The sequence below is a fragment of the Drosophila simulans genome, chromosome 3L (assembly GCF_016746395.2).
Source record: "Drosophila simulans strain w501 chromosome 3L, Prin_Dsim_3.1, whole genome shotgun sequence".
Taxonomy (NCBI): domain Eukaryota; kingdom Metazoa; phylum Arthropoda; class Insecta; order Diptera; family Drosophilidae; genus Drosophila; species Drosophila simulans.
In genome coordinates, this window is record NC_052522.2 from 13602410 (window position 1) to 13612221 (window position 9812).

The following is a 9812-nucleotide window of genomic DNA, read 5'->3' on the forward strand; positions in this document are numbered from 1 at the left end:
GACTATTGTTGCTCCAAATGTCAAGCAGCTCTGCATGCCCAAACAAGTATTCATCTACAAAAACGTAATTTTTTCAAAAAGGAACAAAAAGGTGCATATGAAACTAGTTGTATAATATTATACACATGTTAGTTAATAACTTGCCGTTAAAATTCTTTTGAAGTGGTTTGCCATACAAAAGTTATATTCCACGAAACACAGCTACAATTGTTAAGTTGACTGTAAAAAAGGTACATAAACAAAACACGATACAACTACACAAAAACATATAACATACACAAAATTTTTACTGAACTACAAATCTACATACCTGGCCTACTGTTTTCCATGACACCAGCTTAAACTTTTTAATTCTCTGAGGAAATATTAACCACAAATGTTGCACAATGATTTGCCGCCAATTTTGTCTTACGCATGTTATCGACAATCAGCTCTCTTTGAGAGGTGGGCAATAAGCCAGTGTTGCATAAAAAAGTAAAAATCGACTTTTTTTTATCTAATTAGACTATCCTAAATATAAAGAAACTAAAAATTTTTTTATTCCGTTAAAAAAATTTTTTGACTTTCTGCCAAAAAAAACACATAAAAAACCAATGTGCATTGTTGTAGTCATCGGCTGGCGCGGCCTTGGATGATTTGATTTTTCCCTGGCCTGCTAGTGGGCGTAACTTCCCCATGGAGCCAGAACCAGCCCTTACCCGCCAAAAAGTCTATCGCATGTGGAAATTTGGCGGATGTCATGTTTGCCCTTGCCTCTGTTTTGTTGCGCTCATGTTGAAGAAGGTAATATTTTAATGCATTTAAACGACTGTCAAGTGGCACACACACGCCAAGTTGGCCATGAATCCTTTCCGCACTGCCTATGCGATCTGCTTTTTGTTTCCTGTTTTCGGGCCTCCCCAGAAACTTGTAAAAGTCGCGAGTATTCACGTAGAGGACCCTTAAAAATATTTTGGGAAACGAGATAGGCAATTGCACACACCATGGGCACCGAGAATGCCATAAAATGTAAGAGTACTTTTTATCTGGGGTGCCACAGAAGCTAAACAAACTCGAATTTCACAGAATATTTGTAGGCAATGCCAAATGTAAGTTCCCTTTCTTCAGTCTAAAAAAAAATGGCAGCCATTTTTATATTCAACATTTTAAATTGTATGGTTCAATTTCTCGGTAAGGCGAAACCAATACTTTAAATCGCTCATAATCCCACTGCACTTTCTTAATTTAAACAGTATTTTAAGCCTTTTTGTTTTCGCTTCAGCTCTATTTACATGTTTATTGCCCCGATAAATTTAAAATTATAATTCGGATATTCCTATGATAAACAGAATGCATTTTATTGTCATAATTGTTAATTTTTGGCGTAAAGACCAATTAATTTCTTTCCTTTGATAACGGTCAAGCCGATCCTTTTGTTTTTTTCATTTTATTACGCACATTAAACATATATAATTTTTGTTTTTCTTGTTGTATTGCAATTGTTGTTGTTCACGTCTGCGGTTCCAATCTGGAATGGCTTAAAATATGCAATTAATTGCAATTGTCGCCCGGCAGTTTGAAGCCTTCATTGGATGACAATGTTTACCTTTCCAGAGAATGTGCAGCGGCAGCATCATTATTTTTCCATATGAGTATAATTAAATTGCTCAATTTCGCAGGCGACAGGATGCTGGAATGGCATACGTATTAATATTCTGACAAAAAAAAAAACGAATACAACAGATAAAAACATTTTTTGCATACCTTAAAGAAAATTGCTCCTGCCACCGAAAATATACGTATACATTTTTCATTAAGCAGTGTTTTAACAATAATAATATTACCTTAGGCGATCATTACAGTACACATTATCAGACTTAAATGATTTTTTTTTACAATTTGTACCATTATTATCCTTTTCCTGGGTTGCGTTGAATTGCGAGAATTGCGTTTTTTTCCTATTTGCAATAATATCAGACAAATATGCAAATTGTCTCGAGAACTTTCGATGGCAAAATATTCCTATTCTCTTACCTATGGCTCAATATAAAACATATAGTGTTCTTCAGGTAATTCCCAAGTTTGTTATACCCATCCAACATTTATGGCTATATTAGGATGTTCCATCTGTTGGGGGATTATGCAGCTGTTACTTACCTTACCTTTCTTAGGTATTGATATATAAATCCGTGGGGTTTTCACGGATTCTACCTGTATCCAACGCGAAAGAGTTATGTTAATCTACCTGTTTAGTTCTATATAAACCAATGCATGGACACTATTAAATCAGTCTGCTTCAAGAGCCTCATCCCACCAGTTCACCCAAAACTAAACATTTTATTTCAATATGACGAACACTGTGTCAGTATCAACTAACGAGAACTCCCCGGTTGGCCAAAACATTGGAGCCATCAAAAATACGATGTCACCGACTGAAATATCTATTCAGCAATTGCCAAATCTCGCATCGAATTGGTCCACTTTTCTTAGAGATATTACCAACGATCGAAAGCTGCGAGCCGAGCGTATAAACCGGCAGTCGGAAAATGTCATTCAATTTATAAATAGATTTCCCCTTTTGGAATCTTCCTGAAAATCCTGCTAGAGGTGAAAATAATATTATCACCAAATTCGGACATTTTAAAATTATCCATAATTAGATTAATGTAAAACCAAATTTTATAAAATAAAAAATTATAGCTATATTACAATAACACGCCAATCTTTTTATTTATAACAACACAAAAGGGGGGAGATATGTAAATGTATTTGAAAATTACAAAAACGCCAGAAGAAAGGGGATATAAGAAATCAAAATAGTTTTGAATGGGGATGTTGCTTTTATTGGTGTTTATTTTAAGCGACTAAAACTCTTCTCTATCTTTCCACGCACAAACACCCTCAGCTTTTCCTGCATCTTACAAAAATATTTGTATCCTATCTGGTAGCAAAATAGTTTGTCCCAGCTTTAGCTATGGTAGACCAAATTCCTCTTTTTATCGTTATTGCTGGTTTCTGTATAGCATACAAAGATTATAATCTTTATTGCCGAAAAACAACTCGAGCGACAAATAACCAATGAAAATGAAAAGCATATGAGCCGTAGGAGAGAAGAGAGCCATGGAATACTGTGGCCACCACACATATTAGGCGCTGTGAAATCAACCATTATTCAATAAAATCTATTGTGCCATAAACATCCTTGTTTTCGTATTATGCAATTTGGACATAAATTATTTTTCTTAGAGCTACGCAGGGTATATCAATTAGATTTGCATACATCCAAATTAATTTCTTGGAAATATTGAAGAGCTTCTGGAACACCATTCCCATTGCAATTGGAGCAAGGATACAATGTGTAATGTTTTAAGTCAACGATGTCAGTCTTTGTTATCATCTTCATTCAAGTAAAGCAAACACAGAAATGCAATAATCCAAATACAAAAGCATTAAAAATTATATTTAATATTATGATCCTTTTTTTTAATGTTTTATAAATTTTATTTAATTATACGAAGCATTAAGACAGATTTTTTGCCTTACGATTCCCCTTTGGAAATCATTTCTTGATACGCCCATGTACTTCGCATTTGTCCAAAGAACAATAGGCTGAATTGCCCATAGTCAGAGGAGCCTGCAGCTGATGTTTCCAGAATTCCGATTCTATTTAACTTGATTGAATGAATCGAGTCGTACGCAATCGATTTTAAGCCTGCCCTGTCATCAAGGCAAGTGTCCTGAATGCTCCATCTCCATTCAATCCATTTGCCTATGCTCCGAACTCAGTGCCGGCAGCTTCGTTTATCTTTTGAATTTATTACAAGCATATGCCTACCATACATACTTCACGAGGTATACCAAAGGCAGCAGACCGAAGCTCTTATATGGGTTTCAATAAACTTAATCGATTGATGCTCACTAACATGGGGTGCCTCACTTAAGACAATAGTCTAAAACTTAATTAATTCAAAAATCATATTTATTTTAGCTCTCTATTTAATTAGCATATCGCTCAAAAGCAGCAATTCAAGGACGAAATCAGGACAATGCCGAACGCAAAGGGCCATTCCAGGACATAAATTTGAAGACAATAGGAGCCCAGGTCTAAAGGACGAAGTAGAAACTGAGATGGCACTCCTTTATGATTTACGAGAGCCGAGGTTCATCGGAATGGCTTTTAATAGTACTTGTATTGCCATCGACCACGGGAAAGCAGCGTTTGTGATTTATAATCTCGCATAGATGTCATTTCGGTGGATGGCGCTTAACATATGACCATTTGCATAGTGGCTGGCTGCTCTCCGCACATTAATTGCCTTATCGATGACGGGGCTTACGCTAATTTATGTGGAAATAGGCGAATGTATTCGAAAATTAAGTTTACATTGCCAAATTAGCCGCTAAACATTTATTTATTGCTAAATCTGCATAGTTTTATTTTATTGAGCAGCTTATGCGCTGATGAACATTTGTTAAATAAATAATTTATTGGTCATCGTTTGTGCATTTTGAAACCAAATTAAATTTCTTTGACGGTTGGGATAGATTTTGTGCATCACATTTTGAGAACATAGCGATAAGCACAAATTTGTTGTGGTGATTTTTAATATGATATATAAATCTAAGAATCAAAAATTTAATGGTTATAAATATAAACAAATGAAAGGATATTCTTCAGTAGAAAAATATAAACACATTGTATAATAAGCAATTCGATTAAAACTTTCGTTCGCAAAAATTACCGCAAAGGGACTTAAAAAATTAATTAAAAACAAAAGTCGCATAAATACAAGCGCGGTAATTTAAATATATGCACATGGACATGGAGGGTGTACCTTCATGGAAAGCAGAACCATGAGCACCATCAATGGACTCCGCGGAATTCAGCACCCATTAAATAAATAACCGAAAAACTTTTCAGCTTTCATGAATACAAAAGGAGATTCCTCCATCCAAATCGAATGAGGTGACGAGGACCACAGTTGAGCCGTTTGGTCAGCTCGGGCTAAATGTAATATGTGCATTTAAATTGAGTTTCTTAACGATATCGTGGCGATTCAGCGAACAACTACTGTGTATTAACGAGTGGTTGAGATACAGTGATATTTTATTAAAGAGGTTTTTAGAGTATTTGTTGACATAAAAAAAAACTTTAAATTACTTTCATATTATGTCAGTAGTACAACTTAGTTCTAGAAAATAATTTGGATTCAAAACTATAAGAGGGGAATAGCACATATTTAAAATATGTCTCAGTTTTTGGAAAACTCCTCAGCGTTTTTTTGGAAAACTCTTTAAAAATCAAACTAATAAGTGAAATTGTGCAGTTTCCCCACATCAACAGACTTAAAAGGTCCTTTAGGGGTGTAAAAACACAATCAACAGATGCACGCGACAACAGATGGCGAAAGATGCAAAATCTGAGAAAGCGAAAAAAGAGGACACAGTGAACAAAGGACGGTGTTTACAGAGCGACTGGCTCCACACAACTGAATCGCCTGGATGTATTGGGGAGCAGCTTGGAGCTGCTTTGGAACGATATGGAAAAGAACCCGTGGCGAACCTCTCTTAAATCCACTCTGAAAGTCCTTCGGAGAGAGCAAAAAAAAGTGTCGGTGGAAAAGGGTGTTTGAATTGGGGTATGATCCGGTGTTTGGGAATCGAATTCGCCGACACTGGGCAATGTGCTGCAGTTTAATAGGCCTAAGATTTACGAAAGAGATTTCTTAAAAATAAATTAACATTATGATCCAATTATACTATTTTATTTTTAGCCTAAGGCAACTAGTGGCGCAGTACAAAAAAAACTTAAATATTTAATGAAATTGTCCACTGCAGTTGATAGTTTATCGTAACAGTTATTAAAACTTTTCGCCTTGCGGCTTGATAGTTATATTATGGACCTGTCAACGGTAAGAAAGTTATATGCAAATACTGTTAAATCCATAAAAATCCATATATTACGATTTAATTACCTGAACATTGTGCGGAGTGCCAATTGCCCAGAGAACGGCATCAGCGACGTCATCACTTCGCAGCATGGGCATGTGTTGTTTGATAATACCCTGGATCTGCTCCGGCAAGATGTCCGTATCAACAATGCCGGGACTGACGGTCTGCAAAGAAAATTTAAATAACACACCGATATTCAAAGAACGCAGAAGCAATTAAAATAAGTCACTGATACTCGAAGGACTCCTAAACATACTAACCGAAACCCTCACGGCAGTTTTGTGCCTCTGGAACTCCTGGCGGTAGATCTCGTTCATGGCGCGAAGGGCAAACTTGGTGGCCGGATAAATGTTGAGCGAGGGAAGCTGGGGTCCCAGGTTGGGAACCTGGTAGCCCGCCACGCTGTTCACGATGACCACGTGGCCCTCGGTTCCTCGCCTTTTCATCGAATGAAAGGATTCGCGGACACAGTAAACGGTGCCCATGATGTTTGTTTCTATGGTGGATCGCATGGCAGCACCATTATCCCGCTCGCTGAGTTCTCCGGTACCAATGATCCCAGCATTGCTCACCAACACATCCACTCCGCCCAATTGCCGGCAGGTCCAGTCGAAGGCTTTCAAAACCTGATCCTCCTGCGTAATGTCGCACTTGATTGCGTGAAGCCGAGACTGCTGTTCGGGACTCAGACCACTACGAAGCTTCTCCACTCGATCCTGCCGCCTGGCCAGACCAACCACTACCATTCCTGCTCCGATTAGAGCACGGGTGCATGCTGCACCAATTCCAGCACTAGCTCCGCTCACCACGGCCACTTTGTTGCACCAACGCTCCATGCTACCGTTCCACTGACGTCTAATCACCGAATGACTAGCCATTTGGCGTTCAATCGCTTAAGACCAAAACCACAAGGAAGCCATAGAAATCAACGCAGTACTTATTGATTGCATTCGCCCATTTAAGTAGGTCACTCACCCCCAGTTCAAACGACTGGTAACCTCTGAAAACTAGCCAATTTGGCTATAGGAGTCAAGTTTACATTTTATTTAATTATCATTAAAAATGAGTGTTGTGCATATTTTGGATTGGCTTTCGAACTGATAAGAAAGTTTGGCTTACAAAAGTAGACGCAAATGAACATAATTTGTATATTTGTATGTCATTGAAGTAATATTCCCATACTTGGCTTTAACTACTTGTTTATTTGGTTAATGTAAGTTACTTCGATTGGTTCAATATTTTATTGGTTTACTGAAAGATTACTTTGCGTCATCCCCAAGTTTACGTTTCATCTCAGACTTGGCCTGAAGACTTCCATTCTTGGATCCGTCTCTGAAGAGTCTCCAAGCGACTGGCCAGATCTTCGGATATTTTTGGGTTGTTCTTGGTCAGGAAGGTCTGTTGCTGCACGCTGGGCATCTTCAAAGGACCTAGTATCCTTCCAGTCGTTGGTCGCTCAATCTTGATGATTCGTGGCTGTTGTTCTGACACAGGCATCTTGCGCCGATTTGGAATCTTAAGCATAATTTGGATCGGATTCACTCGCTTCAAATGGCGCTATCAGTTCGAATGTTTTTGAATATACACAAATTATTTTTAACAAGATTTTAATTTGTCAAGGCCTAGTCTGTGTAGAAGTGTTAAGTCAAGCCTACTAGGATTTGGGTACACACATATATCGACGATGAATTCTGGCAACTAAAGGTATCAATATACCCTTACCAGTAAGTTAACTAGATTTGGCAAGCCGAAGTTTATATACCCTTGTAATAATAAACTATGATGAGTAACGAGTATAGCAAACATAACTTTACCACAATACATTGTGATCCATAGAGAGAACTTTACATAAATTCCGGTATCTAGTAATAATTAAAGTTCAACTCGTGTAATTGTTTGTTGCTTGTCGGCTTTTGTTGGAAAACGGTTCCAAATGGTTGCACACACGGAGATGGTGGCAGTGATCAAATAAGAGCAACGAGCATTGCGCCCCATGCATGGGTTTCTCTTTTCAGTCTTCAGTTTAAAATTTTTGGTGGATGGACAGTGTTTTCGGTTTTGTTTTGCTAAGCTAAGCGCGACGCTTGAAAAGTTTCAATGAGAGTTACCCATCATGGGGATTGTAGAGAGTTACGAGCGAATTCTCTGTGGTCTCTTACTTTCGCTTCTCTGAACTTGCCACAGAATGTTGCATCTCCTCGCTGTTTAGTTTAAATTGTACTGCCCATGGCACCGCATTGAATATAACCGAGTTGAAATACACGGGTGCTGTTTTGAAGTTTCGGATTTGGAGTATCTACACATCTACGTTGTTGAGCATGCAGTACATCCAGATATACATCACCACCATTACTGATCTTTGTACATGTCGCAATAATTGCATTTCGTCATAAAACGTTTGGTTCTAATTAAGTTTGAAAGACCCACACCCGCATTGATGTAAACATGGCCTGCTGTTTTAATTACAAATTTGTGCTCAATCTATGTAACTTTTTGTTTTTGGTGAGTGACTAACTAAAGTGAAAGTTGTATAGCTTCCTGCTTTAGCTAGTTTAGTAGTTCCTATATGCTATATTTATTGACCAATTGTGTTTTTCAGATATGTGGCTTGCTTCTGGTAGTATCAGGTCTATATATCTTCTCCGATAACAAACGCATTCTGCTCTCCAGACTTTTGGCTGCATCCAGCGATCGGCTGAGCTCACTTCCGCAGCCGCTGCTTTTTTATATAGCACTGGGTGTGGCGATTGCGGGATTTGTGGCTACTCTGGCCGCCGTTGTGGGTTTCTGGGCCAGTTGCCTTCACACCTATTGCTTTCTGACCATATACTTCCTGAGCGTTGTGGTGCTCCTCCTGACCGAATCGGTTTTGTGCCTGGCCATCACATTGTGGCCACATTGCCTGGGAATCAGCCTGGATGAGACTCAGATGGTCCGATCCTTGCAGAGCAACTATGGAGTTCCGGGGCAGGAGCAGTTTACCAATGCCTTGGATTTGGCACAGGTCCGGTTCGGCTGCTGCGGGATGAGAAGTTCCTTGGACTACGACACATCGTTGTGGAGACTACAGGGCTATGGACAAAGGAATTGGCCGGTGCCGCTCAGTTGTTGTGTCCTTCAGAATGCTGATCAGTCCATGGCATATCTGGACCCCAAGCCAGCCAATGAATCGATGTGTCAGTCTCTGGAACGATTGTCCTACGAAAGGGAACGTCACACCGAGTCCTGTCTGCCCCATCTGGACAACTGGTACCGAGAACAGTACAGCGTCTTTCTTGCCGCCAGTCTAATATTGGCCATGATTGAGTTTTGTGTTCTACTCGCCATTATCATGAGCTGCACCGGACTTGCTTCGCAACGGGCTAGGCTCAAGAAACCTGTACAGGAAATGCGGACTAAAAAGGTAAAATCGCGACAAACCCTAATCGAGAACATATACGAACCTGATGTTGAACTGAGGGAAAATTCCAATCACAGTGGAGACGGAATATATCTGGGACCCGCTAGCAGGCATGTCAGCAGTGAGGATTTCAAGGAGTTGTATATTAAACCGAGAGACTTGTACAAACAACATAATTTAAGAACAAACCCAGCCAACCGACCAACACAAATGAGGAATTATTTGGTCTAATTCAAAACCTTGAGGATCCTGCTGACAAATAATATTCTTTGATAGACTCTATTTTGAACACGTTTGGTTTAAGCTAATATAAAGCTAATCCAAGATAGGAAAGTATACAATATAATATAATCTTTGTATATCATAACAGTATGTATTTGCTCAGTAATATAGTTATAAGTGTATTTAGTATTATTATTTATATAACAATGGTGATTATTTCACATTTTCTGCAGTGTTGGCTCAAAAACTACACACTGCC

At 38.7% G+C, this 9812-nt stretch overlaps 4 protein-coding genes across 7 annotated transcripts; 2 read left to right on the top strand and 2 right to left on the bottom strand.

Annotated features, from left to right (window-relative positions):
- Positions 1-1310: 1310 nt before the first annotated feature.
- LOC6739645 (farnesol dehydrogenase) lies at positions 1311-6809 on the bottom strand. Of its 4 annotated transcripts, XR_005544112.2 has the most exons (6): positions 6192-6809; positions 5955-6095; positions 1824-5882; positions 1744-1760; positions 1586-1669; positions 1311-1516 (listed from the first exon to the last, which is right to left on the bottom strand). XR_005544112.2 is itself a non-coding variant. In XM_002076504.4 (3 exons), the coding sequence occupies exons 1-3, from the start codon at positions 6807-6809 to the stop codon at positions 5841-5843; spliced, it is 801 nt and encodes a 266-aa protein (XP_002076540.4). In that variant the 3' UTR covers positions 1311-5840. The 4 variants fall into 4 exon arrangements, 1 of the variants encoding a protein (XP_002076540.4); XR_005544111.2 differs by having other exon boundaries at positions 1744-5882; XR_005544110.2 differs by having other exon boundaries at positions 1586-5882.
- LOC27207839 lies at positions 2327-2682 on the top strand. The gene has a single exon (XM_039294394.2). The coding sequence runs from the start codon at positions 2327-2329 to the stop codon at positions 2570-2572; it is 246 nt and encodes an 81-aa protein (XP_039150328.1). The 3' UTR covers positions 2573-2682.
- Positions 6810-7113: 304 nt separating the features above from the next.
- On the bottom strand, positions 7114-7595 carry LOC27207860. The gene has a single exon (XM_016183502.3). It carries the CDS (start codon positions 7453-7455, stop codon positions 7225-7227), a length of 231 nt encoding a protein of 76 aa, XP_016031766.1. The 5' UTR covers positions 7456-7595; the 3' UTR covers positions 7114-7224.
- A 533-nt stretch (positions 7596-8128) lies between these two features.
- Positions 8129-9780, top strand: LOC27207626 (tetraspanin-15). Its single transcript, XM_016183307.3, has 2 exons — positions 8129-8433; positions 8531-9780. The coding sequence occupies exons 1-2, from the start codon at positions 8377-8379 to the stop codon at positions 9560-9562; spliced, it is 1089 nt and encodes a 362-aa protein (XP_016031767.2). The 5' UTR covers positions 8129-8376; the 3' UTR covers positions 9563-9780.
- Positions 9781-9812: the final 32 nt, after the last annotated feature.